General features: G+C 34.7%; 1 protein-coding gene and 1 long non-coding RNA gene across 3 annotated transcripts in view; one reads left to right on the top strand and one right to left on the bottom strand.

Moving 5' to 3' along the window:
• Nucleotides 1-27,890, top strand: part of LOC143457171 (kinesin-like protein KIF13A) — an 80,465-nt gene that overhangs the window by 47,249 nt on the left and 5,326 nt on the right. Inside the window, exons 17-28 of one of the 2 annotated variants that reach the window (XR_013117127.1) lie at nucleotides 3,577-3,710; nucleotides 5,500-5,662; nucleotides 10,957-11,130; nucleotides 12,986-13,135; nucleotides 14,654-14,898; nucleotides 14,989-15,126; nucleotides 15,255-15,539; nucleotides 18,556-18,688; nucleotides 18,796-18,920; nucleotides 25,088-25,206; nucleotides 26,374-26,513; nucleotides 27,311-27,366. Coding sequence is in view for 1 of the 2 variants with exons in the window: in XM_076955223.1 (XP_076811338.1) it covers nucleotides 3,577-3,710; nucleotides 5,500-5,662; nucleotides 10,957-11,130; nucleotides 12,986-13,135; nucleotides 14,654-14,898; nucleotides 14,989-15,126; nucleotides 15,255-15,539; nucleotides 18,556-18,688; nucleotides 18,796-18,920; nucleotides 25,088-25,206; nucleotides 26,374-26,500; nucleotides 27,311-27,366 (1,849 nt within the window). In the remaining variant the exon portion in view is untranslated. The remainder of the gene's footprint in view (nucleotides 1-3,576; nucleotides 3,711-5,499; nucleotides 5,663-10,956; nucleotides 11,131-12,985; nucleotides 13,136-14,653; nucleotides 14,899-14,988; nucleotides 15,127-15,254; nucleotides 15,540-18,555; nucleotides 18,689-18,795; nucleotides 18,921-25,087; nucleotides 25,207-26,373; nucleotides 26,514-27,310; nucleotides 27,367-27,890) is intronic. The other variant, XM_076955223.1, reaches the window with a different exon arrangement.
• LOC143457192 (uncharacterized) lies at nucleotides 22,548-27,355 on the bottom strand. Its single transcript, XR_013117128.1, has 2 exons — nucleotides 27,285-27,355; nucleotides 22,548-23,838 (listed from the first exon to the last, which is right to left on the bottom strand). It is a non-coding gene; the product is annotated as an uncharacterized LOC143457192 (long non-coding RNA).

The following is a 27,890-nucleotide window of genomic DNA, read 5'->3' as shown; positions in this document are numbered from 1 at the left end:
CTGGGTTGTGTTCCCTGTAGAGTGTAGATGATTAACGACGCTAAGTCAGTGAAGTCGATCATAAAAACGCCAAAGGCCAACGCAATGTCCGTCGTTTACACTTTACTCACCCAGCATTTTGTCCATCGTGTCCACCCCACCTTTGGTTTTGTTATAATACTTGATTAACTCTGGTTTGCTTGATTGCGTCGCTTCGACTTCTCCAGTCATGTGCATGGATGATAGAAGAGCACAACTGATTTTTTTTCTTTTGCACATATGAACAGACTGTTGCATCTTGATGGTAGATGAAATTGGTATAGTAAACAGCCCTTTCCTTCGCAGGGCTGCATGTTGCTAGGCAAAAACCTATTGGTTTTTCTGACTGTTCCAACTAAAGTCGTGTCCCATGTGTTCAATACTTTAGCTAGCTGTGCCTGTGAAGAAATTATTGGTGTTGACATTTCTTCCAGAGCCTTTATTAAAACAGACCAGGTCCGAAACTGCGCGCTCACCAATATTTACTTGTCTGTGACCATCTATTGGTTTTCCAGTATAAAGCATGTAGCGGGTAGAAGTTAGATGCATGATAAGCCTAGGAATCCTTGATGCCATATTTAGCCGGTTTAGATGATATATACTGTGTAAATTTAGTATGTCCTCGATATGGAAACAATTGTTCATCTATGATGATGCATTCATGCAGTTGTAGGCTCTCTCCAAATTTTTATTCAGCATAGGCCAAATATCTCATATTGGTGCAGTTTAATCTTTTTGCACACGCTCTACACGGGTATTTTCTAGGGATGTGCCGCAAGGAACATTATTCGGGTTCGTGCGAACCCGAATATCATGAAGGTCGACACGAACGAATCCCGAATCTATTCATATTAGAACCAAATAATAAAATTTCCTCCAAAAGTTGTCAAATCTTGCTTCTAAAATGACGTAATCGATAAACAAATTGCTTTCTTTCGAAAAATAGTGTTTAAAAAACGACCGAAACAGCAAAATCGTTAGGAAAACGACCTTCATTGTAAGTACTGCTGACTCTAGTTTGGCATTGTCGGGAAACTAGATCATCATTTTTTACGAAATTCAGTAAATTTATAAGTAATGTTGTATTCGGGTTCGCCATTGTTGGTATTGATGTTCGCCCGAATCTTCCATAAAGGCGATATTCGGCGAATCTATTCGGGTTTGGGTTCGTGTCGGCCCATCCCTAGTATTTTCGTTATCAAATGTAATAAATCTGAGCATCATCTTGAAGCGGTCTCGAGACATAGCTGCACGTACAAGAGGCAAAGCATGTACTTTCCACATATCTTCCAGATTATCTTTGGTGTTTCTGTGTACACCAGCAACAATAAGGATGCCAATAAATTCTAAAGAATCTTTGCTAAAGCTCGACTGAGTGAAATGCCATGCAACATCACCGGAAATTTACAGGAGTTGAGTACAGGGACATAATGAGCTGTTTGTCTGAGTATAATCGAAGTCACAGAGATAACATATCATATAGCGTTGTCCAATGTCTATGTGGCCTAACAACACGTGTGGTACTTCCATAGAGCACAATATTTAGACGTTCGTACCGATAAATAAGGCACACCGCACAAAAAGTATAAATAACTTGGAAATTTCAATATAAAATGTACGTGGGTACAATTGTACCCATACCGCCTGTAAGCGGTGTAATATTATGCAGTCCGACAAAGGTTAATTGCGTTTTAGGCATCTTTATTGGAATTCACTGAGACGAGAGCACGACCTGGCTGTCAGGGTCCATGTTTCAGATGCATACAATAGACAGGAATAACAGGAGTCAAAGGAGGAGTTAAAGGAATTAAAGGAGCATATTTTTGTGGGTAGCTGGATCTTGCGATCCACGTCATGTGCTAAAACACATGCTCAGTCTTCATTCTATTTCATCATCAGACAAACATTTTCTGTTGACCTTGATGCCAAGATAAATATAACTATCCACAACTAGTGATGAATTGAGCAAGTTTTGGAGTGAAGTAAGACAGATTGAAAAAAAAAGGTAAAAATACAGCTGAATTAAAATGAGCACTAAGTCACTGAGGTCGGTTGATAAAGAATTGAATTCACTTGCGTTTGAGTACTTGTGCATGACACACACACAATGTGTTTGCTACCTGGATACGAAAATCATATTTTTAAAACGCAATCATACCTGTGAAAACTTAACAGAAGTAGTCATTTTACCATCAATTTCTCCATCTGATACTGTAACACTTGCTGAAAGCCAAACTGGAACTAACAGAAGAAATTAATCTGCTCTGTTGCGCAATTGAGTTCATATACTAATTGATATTTCTCATCCTCTCATGTAATTACGTACACAATCAAGTATGTCTGTGTAAGAAAGTGCATGAGTGTAGATATTGTAACAGTCATCTAATCTATTTTTTCGTTTTGACCGAGCACACATTGGGCTATTGTATTCTTTCAAAGCAGATGATTTCAGGTGCACATTTTATAAGACAAAATACTACCTAACCCACAGCCATACTTTTACTAAAGTCTGGTTAAAACACCAAAAATTAAAAATATATCGGCTATGTTTGAAATTAATAACACTGAAACTTGCAGCCAATAGACTCACTGTGCTGTAATGAAATACCCATCACGCACAAATATTTAAATAAGCTTTTGAAATTATCACAATACCCTGTAAGGATTTGGCCTTGGATTCTACTCGATGCCTATCTAATGTGCGTATGCTATAAAAGTTATAGCAAACAAATTTAACATAATAACGGTAGAAATGATAAGAATGAAGTAATAATTTAGGTATTATGTCACACTTGCTACACTTCAGGTTGCCACTTGCTGGTTTTCGGAATACTTTGAGCAAGGCTTTTAGTTCAGGACCAGCTTAAAAGTCCTTGACTTCTAAATTGTATAGGTTAAGAATACATCTTTCATAGAAACACAGCCAAAACCAGATTTTCTGATCTATTGATTCTTACTCAAATTAAAATAACTTTCATTTCATTTAGGCTATTACTAAATTAAGTTGCAAAAAAGCGATACAATATGCAACTGTGTCCAAAATGAATAGTTCAAGTAAAAGAACTTGGAAATTGGTGAATGACTGTGCCTAAAACAAACATTGATGTGTGACAAGTATGAAAAATTGACAGATAACTATGCAACAATTGCCTTAATCTATAGCAGTTTTTTATCAATTTAGCTTACCCTTTCTAAATTTCTCTGTTGGAGTCAGGCAGTGAGGTTTCTAAATCAAAGGGGTAAAATGTATGAGAACTGAGAAGAAATTTGTTCCTAGTAGTTTCATGTTGGATGGTAGTAACCCAGTTTTGCAGGGTAGGATAAACGAGGTCTACCTGTACTGTGCGGTTCTCTACTAGGACAATATCCCAAAGAACAGTTTTTTCATTTCAGTATGATAAGAACTGTTAGCCGTAAAAATACCTAAAATTAATTAGTTAAAAAATAGAAAAAACTTTTCCATCTAAGTCTTACAATGGAATGAATACAAAATTTCTGAAGATGAACTGAATTTGTTTAAATTACGTTCATATAATTATAACTTATTATTTGAAACAGGAAATTGCAAGTCTCCGACAGCAGTTGTTATCAACTGCACAAATTAGTGAATTTAGTCAAGATAATGCTTGCATTGGTGGAAATACGCTGCAATCTGCATGGAAGAACCAGTACAAGAATTTAAAGGAAGAAAGGTACGCCAATGTACTTTGTAACATGCTGATTTTTGATTTTAACTGTCTTTTGCAGGGTTACTCAACTATTTTTAACAAAGGTCCAGTTACAAAAGTTCAAAAATTGTTTAGGTCCGTTATAACTCTCATGAAATAATTTGCAGTCATACAAATGTATTAAAATACAGTATATAAAGTAATATAATTCTCTGGATGTGTATTAATTTAATTTTAAAATCTCTGGATTAAAGATATAAGGCAAAGTAGAGTTGAGCTGGCTGTGGGAAGAATAAAAGCATACTGTTCTATCCATTCTTCCATGAACAAACGATTTTCATTGTTGAACTTCCTTCTCTTGAAAGATGCCATATTATTTGTAATTACCGATTCTACTTAAATTTGGAGTGAACTATAAAGTTCTACAAATTATTGTTAGTCTGGAGCTGAACAGATGTAATAAAAACACTGCACTTAGTTCCTGTACATATGCAAAATGAAACTGTTACTTGTTTTTGCCCTTTGCATTTTACTCGCCCTTTTGTTTTTTCCGTGGTTGCATTGTGACGTCAACAAGGCTTGTTTGATTTTTTGAAATTGTGCTATTGTCTGTTTTTTTTTTTTTGCAAATCAACAATAATGGATTTGGTTTTATTAAAAAATTGGTGTCCTTTCTGAAGTCACAAATATGATTGTGAGTTCATAAAGTTTCTTTATGGGTTGCAATTAGCGCCTTGCTGATGATGGGTTTTCCCCAAAAACAGCGCTGTCGAAGGCTACATTTTTTTGTGGTTTTGTATTAAACTTGTGTAAACATTGTTTTGTCAACAGAAGATGGCGCAAAACGCCGGCTGCCCCGATTCAGAAACGACCTATTAACAAAACTCGCTAGAAGACTAGTTTGAGCTACCACTTACACACTTGCTGATTAGTTGAATAAGCAAGAATAACAAAACTAATGATGAACGATTTCATTTGCATAAATACTGAGACAGATAAGGTCCACATTCGGACCGCGGTCCGCCAGTTGAGTAGCCCTGATCTATTGTCTACTCATTCAGAAGACCTAACATCACCAGCAGGTTGAAGCCAGGCTAATAACTTTGCAGCAAAACCTGTATCTTACGCAATCGCCTGTATTTAATGCATTTTGCAATAAAATATACTTTTGAGACTGAAACTTTAAATGTTTGTATATTAAAATGTTCCTTAGTTTTTCTTCTACTGTCTGTATTTGTTAGATGGGTACACTGGTCATAGTTTAGGTAACTGAGATGTTTGTCATTCATTCAATTTTAAAAAAATTTTTTTTTTTGAGGAACCCAAAATTTCCGCTAAAGTTTGAAACGAATTCAAAGATTTTTAATTATAAATATTTGTTGTTTTAGCTAAATTCTAAGGATTTTTCGTTGAAAAAAGGAGCTGTGAATAAAACAAATCACATACAATTTTTTTATACAATGAATATTGACGTTTTCACAAAGTGTCATATCTTAATATTATTGTAGTAGCATATGTGTGGTAAAATTTTATTTTTGTTGACTGAAACCAGAATGGTGTAGCCTGAACTCTAGTGTTGAAACTATTTGACTTTTGCCAAGTTGTGTAGTTTTTATTGAAAATGAAAAGTTGAGTACAGTCACTATAAATCAGAGTAATTACCAAACGTTTTAGCATTCTGCCACATTTGTTTTCTAATTATGGCAAGAGCTGTTCCAGTAGCTTTTTGAAACTTTTCAAGCTATTTGTTGATTGTATAAATAAGTTTAGATAAGCATAAACAAAGTTTGAATTCAGTTATTATGCTTTGTAGAGATTTTACGCTTCGTAGCAACATAGCAAATCTCAGGGAGAGTTTGGCTAAAGCTCATGCTCTTTGTCGTGAGGCTAATGCGATTGCTGCTGAAATGAATAAGGATACCAAGTTTACTGTTACACTCAGAATTCCAACTCACAATCTTACTCCTGACAGAAAGGTATGTTTTTATGACAGTAGACAATCTTAATCTTGTCTTAGTTTATTGGCTGAGAAATTCGTGTAGATAATTAAAATGTGTAAATAAAAATAATAAATCCTTTTGTAAATTTGGTAGTGAAGCTTCAATTTTTTTAACAAATTGCAATGTGACGAACAAAAAATGTTAGTATATCTTCTTCTGTGCCGAGATAGTTCTGGCATTGTTTTTGCTATTGTATATATATCGTATTTTCTGGTACATAAGCAAACTTTTGAGTGTGTACAAATCATCTCAATTATTAGAAGTTGGCTAATTTTCTGAGTATAAAATGTAACCTAAAATAATTTTGCCGTAATCACTGCTAAATAAACACTGCATCAAGACAGTTTTCGATTGCGGCTACGGGATCACACTTTCACCTTTCCACATATGTTCACTTGGCCGTCCTGACCATAATTAGCAGATGATATTAATGATTTTATTGTTTAGAAAAGTGAATGATGCATAGATCAGTTCACATACATTTAACAACGAAAAAACAATACTTGATATGAAAACAATCAAACTCCATGAAATTCTTGCCCGTCGTCAAAGGAAAAAATTGTTAACACTAAAAAATTTTGGATATGCTATTGTCAAAAAAACCTAAATATGGAAAGAAACAACCAAACGATATAATGCCAATGTGACAATAAGATGTGGTCTAGGTTTTTAACAGTTTATTCTTGTGTCTAGTTATCTAGGTACCTAACGTCTTGTATAAATGGCATAATCTTGGTATAAGTCCATTGTTTTACAGTATTTAAGTCTAAAAGTACCACATAGCATTAGAACGAAACATTGGCTGTCAGTGAAACAAAGAAATATACGGGTATGAGGAGAAACAAAGAAACAAAATACAAGAGCAAGGTGGGAGGGAAGAAAAACTGAAAAATGTTGTACCGAAACCACTATTGAAAAAGTGTATCGATATCAGTTGTAAACGAGATGATCGCTCAGATCATTGTTTTACCTAAGAAGGTGATATTTTTGCCAGAGGTGAACTTGAAATTCCGCATTTCTTCAAGGAGTGGATTTAAATTTTAATGTTGTTCTTTTCCAGGGTTACACCACCCTTTCGCACAAACGGTTGAGCTGTGAAGCTTTTAAAGCAGCAGACGCCTTCTCGCTGTTCATCATGCATACTGTCTTTGAAGGGTTTATTAAGGCTCACGTCAATCAGCTGCACTATTAAAGTACATCCCTAGGAAATAACTGTCATGCCAGTGTTGTTATGGTGCAAATATGTTTCAGTAGACTCTGTTAGTATGTACCTGAAACTTGTCCCACACCGATAGAATGCTTGAATTGCGCAGTGCACCTGGCTGATTTTTCCAAACTCAGTTTAACCAAAGTTTTACGCCAACTTTGTCCATTCAACCCTTCATAGCAGTGTAGAAAAATACCGGTAGCAAACCTGACAGGAGGTAAAGGTTCATTTAAAGATTACCAATGACTTCAATTTTGACCCATCCGCCATGCAATTTAAAGCAACTGCAAACCTCTTTTTTATGATCCGTTGTTTTCATAAAGATTGCTTTAGCCCCACAACTCTCTACGGTTTTGGTAGAAAGCATATCGAACCAAACAAGTGTTTCATCCATATTTCTGATTTGACTTAGCCTATCTTTTTCTTCATTTTACCGACGAATAATTGGTCTACACGGTTTTTGCGGCAGATTGTGTTTGGGTCTTTTTTACCTAATTTGGGGGCGCTGAATCCGAATCTGGCGATATTTTGTTTCTATCACATCACGTTTTTGAGATAATATATATGTTCATTATAAAATAATACTGCAAATCAGAGACCGCCTTGAAATGTAGAGGTTGTTTTAATCAGAACTGCTGGAACGTTTAATCATGCAAAACACGAACACAAAGCCTCGTGTTCATTTAAAAAACATCACTAGAAATTGACCGTTGAACAATCAATGTAATGATACAGAAATGCCACAATCTTTAAGAACTCGAAAATTTTCGTTTTAATGGCTTTCGTTTGTGGGTAGTGGTGTAACTTTCTCTCTTCAAGTTCCAGCAGTAATCTGCCATCATGTGGCAATCCCATCAGCCCTGGTAGCGTTCTTCCATAACTCTAATATTTTGGTGGAAGCGCTCACCTTGTTCTTCACTGACGTCCCCAAAGTTTTCAGGAAAGTAATCTAAATGATTTTTCAGAAAATGTAGCTTTATGCTCATATTGCATTTTATCTCTTGCATGCTGGACAACATTTCTTTTACGAGGTCTCGATAGTTTTCTGCCTTTCTGTTGCCAAAGAAGTTACTAACAACTAAAGAAAAAGCATTCCAAGCCCTTGCTTCTACTGTGTTCATTGATGCTGCAAAGTTTGGATCTCTAAGCAGCTGCCTTATTTGTGGGCCATTAAAAACTCCAGCCTTTTTTTTTCACTAAGACTTGGGAAGGCTTGGCATATGTACTTAAAGCAATCTCCATTGTGATCAAGGGCTTTAACATACTGTTTCATTGCCCCAAGTTTGATGTGAAGTGGCGGCAGGATGATCTTCTTGGTATCCACTAACGGGTTATGAATGATATTTTTTTTCTCCAGGTGTTAAACTGCTCCTTTCTGGCCACTTATCTTTTATCCAATGCTCATCTTTGGCTCTGCTATCTCAGTAGCAGAGAAAACAAGGGTATTTGGTGTAACCACCTTGCTGTCCTAACAGAAAGTTCATCATTTTTATGTCTACACATAATCCCCTGCCATGATCACTGTACTTCTGTGTTTCCAGCACATTCTTAATGTTTTCATACGTCTCTTTGAGTGTCACAGAATGTCCTACTGGAATCGATGCGTATTTATTTCCATTGTGAAGTAACACGCACTTTAGGCTTCGTTTTGAGCTGTCAATAAACAGTCTCCACTCATCTGGTTGATATTTGGCTATTCCTAATTGCAAAAGAAGACCTTCAATATCATGGCAATAAACCAAAGATCTTTTAGAAGAAAAATAGTTCAGAAATAGCTTTTCTCAATTCCGATAAAATGTGACAAAACATCCATGCTGGAGAAGCGTATGCAGGGCAGATGTATAAAGATAAAGATGGTAACTAAGTAATGAGCTACCAAAGAAAAATGAATGCGTCCACATATCTTTTCGAATTTGCGAAAAAAAGGTCCGTAATTGAAAAAAGATTGAGAACAACCGGATTAAATTTAACCGAAAACTCTGTCATTCACTGCTACAACAAAACTTTCAGACGAGGTTTCATCATAGGTGATTTCAATAACAATATTTGATTTGTTGCTGTTATACGCTCACCGTACTGTCACTAACGAAAGTCAAAATTTGATCAATTTGTGCAAAATGCACAGCGAAAAAACCTGACGTGATGAAGCAATTCTGAGCTCAGAATTGGATTCAGCAACCAAAACTTAGCCTAAATCAATCATCAAAGTTCATGCAACAAAAAATTTTTTGTTTTTGTAGACCAGTATAATGAAACAGTGCAAGTTTGCAATCTTCTTAACTTGCTTTTCTGGCAGCAATTGGGCAACTTCCATTCTTTGTGGTAATGTGGGTAGTGCGATGTTGATTGCTTTATGTTGGCCTAAGGCCAAAGGCTTTAGTCTTTTTTTTAGAACTCCTTGACTATTTTATCTTTGACTTCGTTGCATATACTATCTCTGATTGTTTCTTTAAGTCAGCACAACATTCATAAAGTCTAAATTGTTATATTTTCCAAAATATAGTCATAGCCACATCAGAAACAATTTCATATCCATTTTCTATCCGAATAGAGATATCACTTGAATTGAGTGATGAATAAGCGAGAAGGGAAAAAGAGAGCGGTTTGAACCAAGCAGATAGGTTGTTGTTCGCCAGTTTCATACTTTAGATCAGTGGTTCCCAACCCGGGTACCATTTGCGATACACAGGGGTCCCGCAAGCTATTCCTATTATTCATTTTTATCTGTGACGTTTTCATGTAGTTTGTAGGTAGGATTTACTGTTGCTGATTCAATTTTGATGGACAATTGTTTTTGTTACATCACAAGTACAATTTTTGTCATGCCGTATGCTGTTTCAATGCACAACTCATAAGTTCTTAATGTAGCACATTTCAATTATTGTGGTTTTGTGACATCACATACAGTATCTGTATGAGTTCTGCTGATGATCTGTTCTATTTCAGCCTAGTGAACAAGTGTAAAGTGAATACTGTGTTTGTAAAGGATTTTTCCCATTGTGTCTTATTAGGAGAGGAGCAGTGTGTTAAGTTACAGATAATTAGTAATAATTATTTATGATGGAGAAGTTTATTACAAGAACAAGATCTAGTTATGTCGATCAGAGCGAGGTTGTGGAATCTGAAACTAGAAGTACAAGCGAAAAGAAACCAAAGAAAACTCTCCTTTATTGCGACAGTTATTTAAATATAGGCTTTACTTGGTGTGGTGAAGAAATGCAACCTATACCAAATTGTCTTATTTGTATTGCAAAATTATCAGATGAAGCCATGGTTCCAAGCAAGCTGATCAGACACTTTTCAAGTAAACATGGTCATCTTTCTTCAAACTGAATTTCCTTGCCTTGGAGAAAAGGCAGTGATGATTTTTACTACAGTTTTCCACATCATACTTATGAGAGATTGGATTTTCAGTTTAATTTCAAAACAAAAAACGAAAAAGGCTACTTATAATCGAGGAAGAAATGAGAGTAGCTTTATCGAAAGTGCGTCCAGATATAAAGCGGATTTGTGTGAGAAACCAAGCCCAAACTTATACAAACACACTGAGTTAGAAATAAATTGTCAATACAGTTTATTTTGTGTTTTTCAAAATGCATTTTCAAAATAAGTAAAATTTATGTGTTGTTTATGTTATGTTGATTTTTCAATGTGTAACTACTAAGTAAGTGCCTTTCCTAATGGCACAACTAGAAAACTTGTTTGAACTAACAAACTGCTGCAGTCAAAGCCAATGGTCATTGATTGCAAAACGAGATGCTGCAAAATGTTTTTCTCTTCTGTGGGGTGCTGTGAGCATAAAAAGGTTGGGAACCAATGCTTTAGATATTTCAGCCGCTTTTGATCCTATTGGTTTTTACATTTTTAGCTGTATAGTTTTATATTTTAGCCATGTATTAATAAATAATTGAATTATTATTAATTATTTTTTGTTGTTTCCGTATTTCTCATAGATTACTGTTGTGAAGGGAAATATGTATATCTTATGACATATTGAAGTTGACAGATCTGTGAAATGTGTCTGCTATTGCTTAAATCTAATGGATATTATTTTTTCAAACAGAAAGGTACATTGTTATGTGAGCCTGCCATAGAAGTTGTTCGCCAAGGAAAAGACTGCCAAGTTTGGGCAGTAGAGAAATTATCTAATCGTTTAATAGAAATGCGCGAACATTATGAAGTTCACAAACAACTGATTGAGAAGAACAAGTTACTTCCTGTTCAGGGAATTGATATGGTAATAATCTAAATAAGACTGTTTAGACTAAATCAGAGTTGAAAATACTTGTTTTGATGTTCTAGGAGGTGTATGGGTTTTAAAGAAGGGTCAATTTCTTTGTTTATTTGTACTTTATGTAGTACTGTAAAGTTATTAAAAATGCAATTGCTCAAAAATCGCTCCATGGGTATCCCTGAAATTTTGCATGTGAGGCTTGCGTGATACTATCTCATACTGGAATATAGCAAAAATCCCATATCTCTATATCCCGTTACATAAGCCCAAGCTTTTTTGAACTTTGGGCCAAAAAACACACATTTTCCACTTTTTCCTGCCAATTTCTCTCCAAGTTTTTCACGCAACCTAGAACTTTCAAATCGCGAACTGCGAGAGGAATTCCCAGGCTAGAAAACAACACCAACCATGCTGCCTTCTGATTGGTCTAAACAGGTTTTTAAAGTCCTACGTAAGAGTTAAGAGTAAGATAGAATCAGAGAAATCTTATTTTTTGATCCTCTTGCCTCCTTAAAGCAAACTTCCCAAAAACAGGTGAAATAAAATTCTACACCAACCGAACACATTGGCATGTTAAGCAGATGTAGATATTAGATCCACTGCAAAAATTTTAAAACGAATTCAGATTTATTGAATACCAGATCAATATATTCGCACAAACAAAAATAACTTTGTGTTTAGCACGTACCTACTTTCATAAGCTATAACTTATTACAATAAAATATTATAATGAAACATTTTGGTTGTAATACAGATCAAAGTTACTGACAAACTTATCACCTGTTTTCACAACTAGCAGACTTAGGCCAAGACCAAGCTTGACAAAATAGTCAAGCCTGAAATTAGAAATTCTAACAACACTATAACATGTATGGTTCATACTACTAATGAAATTTCAGGGAAAGGTATACATGAAGCAGTTAGAACCAACTGAATATTACCAGTTAATAAAGATTTCATCAAGTTTATCTTGAACCTTGTTAACATAAGATATTTCACAGTTATATTTCCAGCATTACACACTGCCAATATGAAACAAGCATATGGACTTGAAAAAAGGTCAATTAAATTTTTTTTTTATGCAGTAAAACTGCAGAAAATTGCCTCATCGGGCTTGCTAAAATTTTTCTAAACTACGCTTGCATAAAGATATCTCATACTGGAATATGACTTAAGTGACAAATCTTAGGCTCTTGTTACACTTACCCAAAGTCAACAGCTCATTTTTAGGACTAAAACTTCACATTTTACTTATTTCCATGCCAATTTTTATCTATATTCTCAACATTCAAACGTGCCTACTGCCAGGGTAATTTCCATTTTAAAAAGCAACACCAACCAAGCTTCCCTCTAATTGGTATAAACATATTTTCAAAGGCCTCTGTAAGAGTCAACAAAATGAAAGAAATCTTATTTTTTACCCATACAACTCTTGAAGGATTTCGCATTTAGCCATGTCAGATTCCGAAATGGAGTTACTTTACTGAAATACTAATATTTAAAATTAAACTAAAATTCAAGCTAGCTTCATCTCAGTATAATCACAATCATTGAAGATCGAATATCTTTTATCAAATCGAATGTCACTCGTCATTCAGATACGCTTCCACCTCACAGTGAAGTAGTAATCACGTGTTGCCATGAATTGTGCTGAACATTATGACTTCAATGTGATAATTGACTTGCAATAAATTTATGTAAAAATAGCAATAAGCACAACACACTAATTTATACAGTCACTGGAGAGTTATTACCTGTACATACATTAACAGAGCATTTGTAGTCAAAACATGTTAATGACACTTAATTAGATTGTTTAGTTTACATATGTTAATTAAAATAAGGTATATTTTTTTAGGATCAGTCATTTACAGACAGTCGTGAAGATCCTTTCAATGAAATTGAATCTGGTCAGAGTTTGATTGGTGTTGCTAATGTATTTTTGTCATGTTTGTTGCAAGATGCGCCACTATATTATCCTTTGCCTATCATTAGCCAACATGGTCAGGTAAGGTTGGCCCAGTTCATTCAAATGTTGATACTTTGCATGTGTTTTGTATCTGTTGTGACCTTGGCTCAAATGAAGCTTTTGAACTTAAGAAACTTATAATACCAAATTTATCCCATTTGGTTGAAAATTAAAGTAAAATATAGACATTATTAAATTAATCGTAGCCTGCAGTTTTAGCAAAAATAAAACGTGTAATTTTTAATGCAAGCATGAAAAATTCAGGATATGTAACTTTACAACTACCAAAAAAACTTAATTTTTAGGAAATGTATAGTTAATTTACAATTTTTTTGCCAGAAATCACTTTCAGCTTCATTCGCAAACATTAATATGGCATAGATTACCATATGTACCACCGTGTAAACCTTTGTCTAATTGTTAGCCTTAAAATCAAATTTTTAGCGCATAATTGGCCCCTTTATGAACACATTCTGTTATCAATGTTTAGAGACAGACTGTGTTCGCTGAGGATGAGACAGATGAGTCATTTTTGTCCAGACTTTTATTCAGACTGTAGATCATACATTTAAGAATGCTAGAGTGCAAAACTACAATACTAGCAAGGATTTGTGGAAGTTTAGTTTTGTTTTTTTTTAGTTAGCATTTTAAAAAGGATATATTTAACATGGGTTAGTATACACTAACTTTCATATTGGATTAAGGCAAGATTTTTTCTGTGGTAAAAAATGACAGTTAAAACCAGTTGCCAATGTGATAAACACTTGTTACAGTCTGGAAAAAACTATTAAGCGTTTAGTTTGAGAACAAAGTTGTTATTCCATCTATTTGAGCTGAGGCTGGTCAATTAACGAAATTTGTTTCCTGCTAAGAATGTCCTGCAGACTATTATCAAGTTTCCTTATTTTATTAACTTGAAGACAGTAACAACTGTATGTGTTGGACATTTCATGTTCTGTTCTGTAGATATTTATTTCTATTGTTGATTTATATGCCACCATATATGCAGCTTCAAGAAGAGAGTCTCAATCTTTACTTTAAATTCATATGACTATGAAATTTACCACAACTTAATAAGAGCCTAAATCCATATATGTATTTCAAAAAATCAAAAGCAACGTTACTAAAATGTGTAATAGTTTTACTAATACTAATATTAAACAGGTTTCGTTAAATTGATGCTAAAAATACCCATTAAATTACTATCCCTTAAAATCACAAGTTGTAATTTGTATAATTTATGCAAATTTGCGCTATTTTAAGTTGCTGTGATTGATAGCACTGTATTTTAGGCATTGCGTTGAACTAGTTGGTAATGAGCTTTTGATACAGTACAAACTTTTTATTATTAATTAACTATATTATAATTTTGATATTAATAAAATGGAAGATCTTTGATCATTACTTCATCAATATATTTATCATTTAACAAATTCTATTAGTGATCAAGGGAATTTTAAGTTATGGATCCGGTATTCCGTAAAGTCCAATATGTTAGTGCAAAGTTTAGAAGCCTTTTTTACATTCTTTTTTATCTTTAATGAATATTGTCTGAAGGTTGTAGGAAAGCTTGTGGTATGCATTCAACGTGTATCAGGGGCAATTCCAACCAGTATTTTTGGGAGCTGGAGTGATGATGATCTAAATTTTGGTTCAAAATATGTAAAAAAAGATCAATCCTATGAAAAGTTACGTACTGAAGCTACTAGCATGTCACTGGATGAACGTTGTCAGTCTGCACAGTCTTTGTTAGATACTTCTGATACTTCAGTGACCTCAGTAATTCCGCAAATAACATGCAGGTAGATAAATGAATAACGTTTCATTAAACCATTAATGCAGACCTGCATTTTTTACACAGTGTGACTAACTATGTATGTAAATGTTTTCAGGGTTTCTATAATGGAAGCAACAGGTTTGGCACCAACATTTTCTCACTTTGTTGTGTGCCGGTATACCTTTCTTGACTGCCCTAACAATACCACTGTGCCACCGGATCTTAGACTGGATGAGGTTTCACCCAAACATCGGTGTTTAATTTTTGCATGTTTCTTATATCCCAAAACTGTGGATCCATAGTGCATGTTATATTTTCAAGAATTTATTTTTTGTTAAAATTTTAATCCCTGCAAAATTAAAATTTCCTGTCAATTTCTAGGACTTCTTTGAATGTTCATTTTAACCACTCAATGGAATTCACATGTAATGTAACAGAAGAATTGGTTGATCGTTTAACATCCAATGCCTCTCTAGCAATTGAGGTGTGGGGCCATAAAGACCGATATTCTGCTGAGACTGCCAGAGCACCATCGCAATTGTCTCATTTGCCCATTGAGTTATCTTCTAGATCATGCGCATCAAGTCAACCTGTTCCACAAAACACAAATTTTCGTCTTCGTGGGTCTAGTCTGTTGTCAGAAAAGAACAAATCACTCAAGGAAAGGTTTGTTTTGTTTTGATTTTGTTCAGCATGGGGAAGATTCAGCATAAATCACTTCAATTTGCTGGTGAAAGTTTGTTCAGACTTCATGAAAGGCCATGGCACCCCATATTTACTTTGTATTAATGTTATTCTAGTAAATTTAATTTATTTAACATGCAAGATTTTTACTACAGTTCTGCTATTATAATGAAAGATTAGCACAGGAAACAAACCCAGAAAGCGTTTTGACATTGACATAAATAAAAAATTAACTAAAACAAAAAATACCCAAATAGTACACAGGATCAACACATGAATTGAAACACACATGGAGGACTTGCATTACGACATGCAGCTGCATAGAACAAAATTAACACAATCGCACAAATTGGAATCCCGTTATCATATCCAGGGTGAGGGCACACAGGTGAACAAACAGAGTTTTGTGTGAAAACGTTAAGCAAACTTCTCGAGCCTTCTATAGTTTTCTTGGCAAGCTGATTGTCCCAGAAACTTAAAAGAATTACTCACTCCCAAGAGCTTTGATATAGATTGTTTATTTGTTCCATCCTCCTTTTCATAGGAAAATTTCCTGTCTCTATTACCAGAAAAAGTCCAACTCTAAGTAATTAGAATTAATCTGAGGTTTTCTTTTTTTACTGGGTTATTTTGGACATTGGCATCCAAAATGGTTTTAAAGACTGTTGTCATTTTAAAATTAATTCAGGCATTTTTTCTGTAATTAAAATGCACTTGGTATGGTATCATACGTTTTACCCTTGGACTGAGGAAAGTCTTTGCTTGACCCAAACTCATCGCTCAAGCACCTGTTACCAAACTAGCTTTTGTACAAGTTCCGATAGTTACAAATTTTGTTTGTGTTTTTCATCATATTGCCGAATTTACAATTGTTCACCAAGTCCACTGAACAGGTACAACCATCGTTAAGGCTTTCCCAGAAGCATGTAGTAGTGCCACTGGGTATCCAACACAAGCCGCATTATTGCGAACCCATCGCGCTAACCACTCGGCCACTGAGCTGATCATCAGCCATAACCAAAAAATCCAAAAACGTATAGTAGGTAATGCATACTCGGTAAACACCATTGTGGAATGACAAAACCTGCTTTGATAAACAATATCACTATTAATTGATCAGAGCTGCTTTTACCAGGAATGTGTAAAGAGTAAGTTAGACAAGTTTTGATATTAGAGCGCTTTTATTATCATTTACTGAACCTTTTTGCCCTTAGCTAGTGTTCATAGAATAAAGGTTCATGCTTTTTACTGTTTCACTTCGATTTTGGTTGTGTATTGTTCAACGCAATCAAGCTTTGACAGCAGGGACCACTTCTCGATGTTACAAAGAAGCAATCCCTTTCTCAAAGTTTGCATGGCGGTCAACATTTTGTGGTAGGTTGGAAATGTTACCTTGTTATTTGAGGTCATTGCTCATCTTTGTTCATGACTTCCACTTCCAATCCGTACTCACATTTGACTTCTTACATGTCTCAAAATCCTTTTCCACATTCAAAGTCGTAATCCAAAACTAAGCCAACCAACCATTAGAAATCAACTCATCCATCTCATCAACTTTGATCTTGTATTTATTGCCCCCTTCTGGTGGTGCTTAAATAAGCAGCCCTGTTTCAGCTTCTGTTGGTTTTGTCAGATTTCATTGTTCTCCTAAACTAGTCTATGTGCACTCAAACTAGTCAAAAAGTGCACTCAAAGTTCTACTTCTTATTTGGTAAAAGAGCGCCCTTAATTGAGCGCACTAGTACCCAGCTCTGGTAGGAACACCACTTCCAGCTCTCGAGTTTTTTTTTTTAAGTCATCTTGCTTGTGTCCGCTGCAGTTGTCAGTTAGCAAGGGAAAGTTTTTCTTCTCATATTGCAAGTCTCTCCCAATCAAGAAGTCATCAGTAAAACAATTGACACCTCATCCTAACAGATTTGTTTGCTTCTTAGTTTACAAGAAGTTTTTATCCCATTGAAACAGGGAGGTTTGTGGCTCTATCCATTAATGAGTTTTTCTCTCCAGTTGGAGAGCCGGTAAACAATGCAGTCACACCCTCGATGCTTTTTTTCCACCTGTTTATTAATAATTTTCAGTTAAATGTTTCAATAATGAAAATAAAAATATGACTGGGCATGAAAATAGAGTCCTGTTTAATTTGTGTTGCTCATCTCTGGTGATTCATATCTCTCACCCAGTTCAGTTACTAGCTGAGCCAATCGTCTTCAGTTGGTCAATCAACCTCTGCAGACTTGCCTTGGAGAAACTTGTGGCTAAGTTGAAGTTGTTTTGTGAGTCTTCCTAATCAGACTTCATATCCAAAGAAGTCTTCTTCGCCCAGTTGATCGATGTATGTGTTGTGGCCTTTGCTTTCAAAATAAGATCACTGACTGATGCATCCCTGTCTCAGACATTTCAGAGCCAGCCAATCATAGCTGTATCAACAGCAGAATATTTTCTAGTTCAGTTTTTGTGAGTTTAAATCCCGCCATCTCAGGAGTCAGTGAATCCCGCCATCTCAGGAGTTTTTCCTTAGTTAAGCGTGATACGTTCAGTTGCTATCTAATATCAGAGCATCTAGTGCCTAGCTTATCTAATCAATAAACGCCAAATTAATAGACAAGTTAGACGTACAATTTTGACATACAGTTTTGATACAAATTGAAGTGAAAATAGCTTATGCACCAGTGACATTATGCCATTTGAGCAAGTCAAGTTGGTCTTAAGCAGATCAGAATTTAGTTTTGCTAACATTTTATATGTTTTCCATATTTTTTAGTAAAGCATTCCAGCATTACATTTGTTAAACACAGTACACTTCATGTCACTATACGAAATTAACCACACATGCTGTTCAATGCATTTTAGCGTAACTAACCACTTGGACAAACTCTGGATAGATAAAATGGAACTGCTAAAAGTGTTAGCATCTGTGGAAACATTAACATCAAAACTTTTTTTTATCTGCAGCTCTTTAAGTGCTGCTGTTGTGTACAAATTTCTTACTTTTAATTTTTAGGTGGAATGAGGTAATAAAACGTATTCGTTTGGATGTTTCAATTCAAGAGTTAGGAGATAGCAGTAATTATGAAGCTGTTGATGTACTGCCAAAAGCGGATGTTCCAAGTATAGGTGTTTTTCAACTCAGACAGGTACATGAATAAATTAAATGTAAATCAATCAAAAAGTTTTAAACGCAGCCCATTTAACATAGTATTTTTATAAACAAGGTATTTTATTTATATTAACTAAAATTTAGGGTCAATCTAGAAGAATTGAGATTAGTGTAAGTCCAGTTGCTGATTCCGGAACTCTTCCATTAATTTGTAATAGCATCGTCTCAGTTTATGCTGGTAGCATATGCCGTGTGATGACAAATGAAAGGTACTTGATATTCTACTTTGAATTTACACTTACTTCTACTTATAATTAGTTTTTCATTTTAATTTCAATTTACTTGAATGTTAAGTATTTGAGACAATGTACAAAGAAAATTTAGTTACTATACTTGCAATATTCGTTTTACTATTGGTCATTAACATTTTAGGTTTAAAAATAGTGTTAGCTTGAAAAGTACTCAACGAGTACATGTTAGAGCTCTGCCCGGGCAAAATTTTCTGCCCTCTCCCCCACCGCCTGACTCCCACAACCACACCATGCTGTTATAGCGAATGATGGAGCTATATATATGTATTGGAATCATTTAACACCAAAGGCTTTAATTGCCCTTTAGAACTCTGTTTGTCTTTTATTATTCTGACTCCATTATTTCTTTCGCTTTTTAGTTTATTCCAGCAAGCAAAACGTTTATAAATGTCCAAATTTTTATATTCCAATTTTTAACCACACTTTTTGATACATATTAGAAGAAATTCATGCATCTATGTTTTCAAACCTCATATTTTACACAAGAGAGTGATGCCTTTATGTTTAAATTAATCAGAGAAAACCACACCGTTCTATGTTGTAGAAATATTTGCCAACAGAGCATAATCCAGAATTCAATACTTTTGTTAGCTTTGAATACCATTCCAATCGCTAAACTACTTACTATATACTTACTATATACTATATATATATATATATATACTTCACTATCGCATTTTAGTTAAAACCTAGCAAAGCTATTTGTAACATTTCAAGTACCACATCAATCACCAAACAAATCAGCTATCAAAAGCCAATTGCGAATATTTTAAATGACACTTCCTAACTAGAAGACAACACAAATCACCTAATTAATACATCAGTTTATAAATTATTATGATTCATTACTAAAATTGCCAAACTACTGTAATTGATTAAACCCAGATGCTCGCAATTTTTTATTTCTTCGCCTACATCTACAGTAGGTCATTTCCGGATACCCGCGTGTGTAAGTGAATCATTTATATTTGTTTTTTTTATTCATATTTTTTGTTTATTTGTTAAATTTAATACTGCATGTTTTTAAAGAACCGCGCACAAATAAAATATTATTTATGCTGTTTCACTTTAAAGCAGAGCGTCTTTTGTTGACAACATGATCTGCAAGGCTGAAATTATGTTTACTTGCCGGACTGGTGGGCATAATACATAAAACATTACATGCTATTTTTGTCAAATTTACAAGGTACAGGGCAGCCTGCTCTTTCCAACTACTGTTTGACGATGCGGTTATTGCTTATGTAAAAAAGCTCGATAACAAGGCAAGATTAAAATGATTAAAATCGTAAGAAATAAAACCGTGAGATTAGGTTTTTGCAACAGAGATATTAAACAGTTACCTGCTGAACAAAAAAAAAACAGCGTAATTGCAGGTCAATATTGAGCGTTGGTTGGTGATTTTCGATTTGGACGTTTTCTTTTGTCTTAAGTTTTTGGTTTTGTTTAGCAACAGATGAAATTACAGGTCTGCCTTTGGTTTATGTAGATCACAGGACCTCTTTTTTATTTCCTCTGTGATAAAGCAATAAGTATGTCACTTCCCATGTCATGTTCTTTTGTGAGTCGGGATCGTTAATTTAATAAAATCAGCATGAAGCTTTCTTGTAAATAATATCCTTCCTTACTATGACTGGAAGCTGTAACATAATAACACAAGGAGGGAAACAACAATTAATCTTTTTTAATTTTATGGTTTTATTATTGTGAAGTAAACAAAATGAACTGATATCATTGTGTTTAATAGAATAAATGCAATCATCAAACAGGTAAAATACAATGCAGGAGCCCAGCCCGAAAAACATGTTGTAAAATTGTGGATTCCTGCCTCACATTTTTAAACCATATCCGCAAACGGCCCGCAAAAGCAATAAAGTTTGTAAAAATCTTTTTGTAAATACCCCTGTCCATTCTTGACAACAAAAACTTTGGTAGCATTTCCAACCTGAGTTTTACAATTTGAAAAACCAAGTTTTTTATTTAATGACAGATCGAAGTGTTTTAGGTATAAAAAGAAACAGCAACAGCATCAATGGTAACCAAGTGCCTTAATCAAGCACACCCTATATAGCTATATAGCACACCCGATGATAATTACATGAGGAATGCGCCGAGAAGTCCGAAAAGCTTAAGGGATATTGACTGTGTGGCATTAAACACCACAGTTCTTACCGTCAGACTGGCTTTGCATACTTGGTCTCCAACGTAGGCTTGTATGGGTACTCGTTGCAAAGCGTTCATTCGTTATTTCACTGAAGACACAGCCTCATCAATACTGAAAATCCAGTTTTGAATACTGTCGTTAAACGATTTGATTTTTCCGGTCATCGTTGCAAGTTCGTTCTTCATCAAAACATTTGCGTCATCTTGGTGGCTTTGTTCCCTGTGTGAAAGTTGAGTTACAGAGAACATGTCTGAAGATGAGGTCTTTTTCGGAACGTCCAGGAAATTAGCTCAGGCGCTGGCAGAGAAGAAATATCTGCCAACCTCTAGGTCTGCGGCTAATGTTTCTTATGTTTTGCGGTTCCTCAAATCCCTAACCAAATCCAAGTAGAGTACCACATTCTTCACAGGTAATTCTCAACAGCAACAGATGCCATGTTTCTCTGCTTCCGTAAAGCATAGACAAATGAGTGTATGGATTCTTCCAGGTCTTATACTCAGTCTAAAATGCTTGTTTTAATCTGCTGATTTCTGCCTTTAGTTGTCATGCCTCTCAATCCCTTTTCACCAGCTCCTCAAACTCATCACAAAGTCGTAGATAGAAGCATCTTTTTCTTGAATTTCCTAGATAAAATCCTTATCGAGACTTTCAATAAGAAGATGCTTCTTACAATCTTTGTTTGCCTTAATGCTGGCCAAACTTTACCACGCCGTTACATCTTCTGTGAAAATTGAGGGAACTTTTTTCTGCTTAAAACGATTATTTGTATTACCGCTGTTGTTACCACCGAAGTGTTCTCCAATCGATTCGTTCGGCATTTATACATCCTTGTTGGAAATAATAGGGTTAGGTAATACGCTTATTTCTGGTTCTATTTTAGTTTTGCCAAACCTGGTGTTGTAACTGTGTTTTTGCTACTGACGTGTCTTACTGACGCTAATGCAAGTTCTTAAACATCGATTAAATGAAGCACTGCTAAACAACTATAATTATGACTTTGCAATTAGTATTACTAGCCACTCTAATGCCGAATAAGCAGAAAACATGGTATGAAAACATCAACTCTGAAACAAATTCAGATATGTCGATCTAATTTCTAAAATAACTGTTGCTACAGCTATATCAAAACATTTCAAATCGAACTTTCGTACTATTTCTGCTCTGAGCCACTAGCCTATAGGTAACAAACGTATAGTGTATAATACCAAGAAACACAAATTTTCCTTATACAGTATATACCAAACAACAAGAAGCTTACATGAAATCAGAATTTGTTCATGAGCTGTACAATGCTTAAGATCTGTATGAGTATGTATTTAGACTTGATGCAACTAATGTAAACTAAAACACAGGTAAGGTAACACAAATATGACATAGTTTTCGAAATCGCTAATAATATAATTAAATTGCATTCAGAACTAGAAATCACCTTGAAGTAATATAGCACAAATATAGCATAAGGAAAATATATCACTACATTCGGAACATCAGAGTTAATACGAGACAACTGTGTTATGTTAACTAACCGTTGCTAAAACATTATCAGAAGATTGCGATTTACTATTAAACAAGACTTAAGGAATGGTTGCCGTACTGACGTCTGACAATTTTCATTGTCCTCATGATTAATAATGATATATCACAACAATAGAATCTGACTAACATATTATGTTCAACATATTATACTTCGTAAATGGCACACAACATGACTGAACTTCAATGAATGACAAACACTAAATAGCATATCAGAATAGGGAAGAGCAAGCATTTAAAAGATTGAATATCACCAAGCTTACTAATTTATATTTAATGTATTTACATTAACCTTTTCTCTAAATTGATTCTAGACTATTTGATGGTTGTTGCATGGCGTATACCAGGGGTGGGCAAACTTGTTCAATGTAAGAGTCACTTGCGGAAAACTATGAACACCAGTGAGCTGCAAAATCAGTAGTGTTAATACATATACGGGAAACAATGTATGGATAATGAACAATAATGGATATTACTATTCAGCTAGAAGAGCCGCTAAAAACATGTCAGCGAGCCGCGTATGCCCACCTTTGGCTTAAAATAAGCGAATGAGCCAATATAATCACAATGTAATCTGCACAGCTCTCTAAAATCTGGCAATAATGACACAATAAAGAACACAGATCAGTAATGTGCAACAAACATAGTTGATCACTTGGTGCTGACAAAGTGCAATTAAGTTTGTATTCTACATGGTGACCAGCGTTCGCCACACTCTTCCCAGGTCTTTGTCCGTTGTTCCTCACATGACTTCTGCCCTCTTTGAAACATTGGATTTTGTCGTCATATTTTCCTCAAAATATCATGGTCCTAGAACTGTTCATCTTGGTGATGGATCACTCTTCTTCTTTGTCAATCCAACAGTTTAGGCCCAGGTGGGTGTTGAAATACTCATAGATTCCTGGCTGCCAGTATATGTGTTCAAGTATGCATGTTAAAGCTAAAGCTGAAGGTATAATCTCGAGTTTGTGGATGAAGTTGAGGCTGCTCTACAAAGGATACCAAAAATGATTCCGCCCTTCTGTTGAGAGACTTTAGTAAACATGTTGAAACTGATTACCATACATGGAAGGATATGATTGGAAGGCATGGTGATGCATATTACTGACTTTAATGAGAATGCAAAGTTGTCTCTTACAGCACAAAGCCTCAACCACTGGGCCTTGGGCCATTTGCTACAAGCTGCAAAAAAATAACTTGGTGTTACGGATAATTTGATAGGGATTGGAAAAAATTGTTAATAAAAGTATTATAATATACTGTAGATACCAGTACTATAGCTCACTGGTGGTACTGGAAACGACAAAGTAATTTTGACAAATGCAATGGTACAGAGAAATACAGCAGCCCAAAAAGCCTTGTTGCAATTTTTCAATCGCCCTTGGCTACTAGGAAGATGTATAAATTGTGAAAAGCATTTAAACACAGCAAATTGTTTTTCTTTTCATGATTTCACTTCTCTTTCTGTTGCAGTTTACTTTCGAATTTACTAAATGACTGCAAAGCAATGTAAGAGAATATAGAAAAATGTGATTGTGATTTGTTAGCCAATTGCTCACTACTGCTGCTCACTGCTGTAATCAACATTGAATATTAAATTGTGACAAAACAATCTCCTTACAATGCCGTATGTAGGTAACGAAAAGCCTACTGTGGATATTTTTGTTGGTTTTTCTTAAAAGGAGGCAAAAAATAATGTTTCAGAATCCATGAATTAGGTTAATTTAGGCTGTTTATATCAACTATGTCTGTCAGTTTGAAACACACAATATCCAGCATGAAGCAGGTTCATATATTAAAACAGTTTAGGAATTGCTGTCTTGCAGCCATGTTGCCACTTTGTTTTACTTCATTTTTAACATCTTTTCCAACACAGAGCTGTTGTGCTGCTGCAACCATTACCTTTCTGAGAGTACACAGTTTTTTCGAAAGAGAGAGACATGTTGTCAGTTTTGGGAAATGGAGTTTACGCCGCTAAACACTCCCTTGGTAAAATGTGCAAAAGGCACATACATCAGCTTCACATCAAGAATGTGGTTTCATCATTGAATACTAGTAGTGACCTTATACACATTTTTATTACATTAAACACTAGTGTTTCTCAAACTTTTTTCCTACCTCACAATTATATCACCAATTGCTTGCTCTAGGAGAAGAATAACAACATTTCAGTTTTTGTTAGTGGTCAATGGTTTCCAAAAATTCTCCAAACAATCAATTCGCTGATACGAACTAGCAAAGCTTTTTTAAATTGCCAATTTTCTCAATAACTAATTTTTTGTTGCCGGTAACTCACATTGCGCAACAACTACAAAGCCATAACACAAAAAATTGAGATATACTATTGTTATAATAGTGCAATCTTTTATTGGTTTAATTTTAAGTAACTAGTTAAATAATGTTGAAAACTGATTTATAATTTTTACTGCAGTGGTTTAGATAGCTATCAAGAATTTGATCTAACTTGTTTAAGAAGTGAATGGTTACATGCTCTGGATCGCAGAAAAGTTCATCTGGATAAGCAAATAAAAAATCTAACCAAGAAACAAGGTATTTTTGTTAATGTGATTATATATTAAGCTTATAGACAATAATTATTTGTTAAAAAGATATTCATTGCTCATTCATAATTTTGCTGTATATTTAAATTGGCTACATTGTGTTCTGCCATCTGTGGATACAACATTGTCAGAAGCCGATAGCAAAAATGCTTATTCACACTACAAGTACCATAGCATTGCCTAGTTTTATCAGCTAACACATTATCTAATGCAGAGGTCGGCAACCTTTTGCATGTCACGGGCCAAATCCAAATTTGTAATGTTTTGGTAGGCCACAACTTTTCTATGTTTTGCTAAGTTCAAGTTTTGCATGAGTTCCCTAAATTTTAGATAACGTTATATTTAGGCTAGTTATTGTTGTAACAACACTGTGCATGGTACTTTCCACTTCTATCCCTATCGCTTCCGCTGATTTACATTTTTTTCCAAGCTGTTCAACAAACTTTCACTTTGTAGTTTGTAATAGCCTGATTAGTGATTACAAAACACCCTGTTTTCTATATGTACTTTCTATTGTTAATCTTATTTTCTCCAATAGGGTTTTATGACTTCATAATAATTGTACATAAAACGGCTCAGTAGGTTCAACCACAATGCTTTATAAAATGTTCCACTCTCACTAATGCACGTGTCTGCAAACACACAAATTTATTACGTAATTTCATAGCATTTCCCTTTTGTCTGCATGTATAACATTATCACAGATTTAATACATTATAAATTGTTTGAAATTCATGTGTTAAAAAATAAAATTTCAAATGAGACGGCGGGCCATATTTTTTTAAATAACTAACAAGATGTTTCGTGCCGGATGATTTTTCTTGGCCGCAGGTTGCCGACCATTAATCTAAAGAATGATTCAAGCACAGAACTTTATTTATAGTAATTTTAAACTACTTATATTGAGGGGCAAGTATTGAAATAGTTCAAGTGTGGTAATGATTTTGGCATGTTTAATGACTATGGGCATGACAACGGAAAACATTTGTAAAGAGAAAAGTGTTTTTTTTTAGCTGATAAATAGAGTAGCGAGTTCTTTACCGTTAAATATAACTTGTCTTGATTGTTTGGTTGAAATTTATACATTTCTTTCTAATTTGCTTTTGCCTGTTAATGTCATGAAATCATTTTTTGCTCCTTGCTCATAAATTTTCAGAAAAAACAGAACTGGAAAAGGAAAGAGAAAGTAGACTCTTTGATCAATGGGTTATGCTCACTGAAGAGAGAAATGCTGTTGTGGCTCCAACTGCAAACAGTGGTGTCCCTGGTGCACCAGCATCATGGTAAATAAAAGATGTAGGTTACAGGTGGAAAGATGTTATTATTAATAAAAAGATGTGTTAGCTGTTTGTAACTTAATAAACAGTTGTTGTATGATATTAATACTTAGTCTTAGTAATCTGCGAGTGCAGAAAAATCAGCGTATTTGAGTTATTTGTGATAAACTTAACGTTGCTTTAATCGAGAAATAATGTGGGCATACGGATAAATTAAAATAAATAACCAATTAAAAATACAGTCAGACCTCGTTAATCCGGAGCACTCTGTTTCATCATAAAATGTCGGTTTAGTGGTGTATCCAGATTATCGGAAAGCGAAAAATCAATCGATCTTGCAAATGCAGTATGCACCTCACTCCAATTCAGTATGCATAGGAGTTAAAAGAGTAAAACTTCAACATTATTATGTGTAGATAATCGGCTATTGTTTTCGTCAACTGACTACTGTATTTAGGACAATCGTGAATCATTTTTACTTCAATCTTAATAATCCGGTTTATTGGATTGTCTTGCTATTGATTTAGCACACTTCTTCCGAAACTTTTGTGTCAGAGTCAGACAGCAGGGTTTCCGGATTAAACGGGTAAAATGCATAGGACGAAATCCGTTCCTGGGAGTTTTGTCTCGGATAACGGGGATTCTGGTTGTTCGGGGTTTGGATTAACGAGGTCTGACTGTATATGATTACATTTGCCCTTTTTAATGAACATCGTCAAGTGTAATAAATATAAATCACGATGTGTTTATTTCAAAGATATCATGTTTGATAGCTTTCAAAACGTCTTACTGATAAATGTGATACTTATAATGCAGGGTTCCTCCATCTTCATGTGAATTGCATGTTCCGGTCCTTTTCTTGAACCTGAGTGGTAATTATAACATATTACTTCATTCAATTTGAAAGAGTACTGCACTTACTGTTTATGCTAATAATTTTTGTGCTTGAAATAATAAGCTTAGTTTATTACACTCAAACTCAATCAGATTTAAACAGAATCGTTTTCTATGCTTCCAATTATTATTATTTAGCTCGGTAAACGTCTTTCAGTTTAGATAACTTTGTGCGAAATCTAAATGTTCAATAAAGTTTAACTTAGGTAGGGTGTAAACTAATTTAGTATACCAAGCTGTTGCTATGATTACAACAAAAGCAGGAAAATTCATAAAGTTATTTTTTTACCAAACTGATTATTTGGGGCACATCTGCTGCCTATCTTTAGAGTAAAACAAAGGTGACTGGGTAATTAGAACTTGTTGGTACTATAGATGAATGGAAAAAGTTTTGATGTTCGTTTTGGCCATGCTAGTTGTTATAAGTAGCTTATTGCTATTACTATTTTCATGGCGGTTTTAAGCCTTTTTGACTTTGTCACTTTTTTCTTTGCATTAACGC

Source organism: Clavelina lepadiformis, chromosome 1 (assembly GCF_947623445.1).
Source record: "Clavelina lepadiformis chromosome 1, kaClaLepa1.1, whole genome shotgun sequence".
Taxonomy (NCBI): Eukaryota; Metazoa; Chordata; class Ascidiacea; order Aplousobranchia; family Clavelinidae; genus Clavelina; species Clavelina lepadiformis.
The sequence above is the reverse complement of the archived record's forward strand: the minus strand, read 5'-3'. Positions and strand labels throughout refer to the sequence as shown.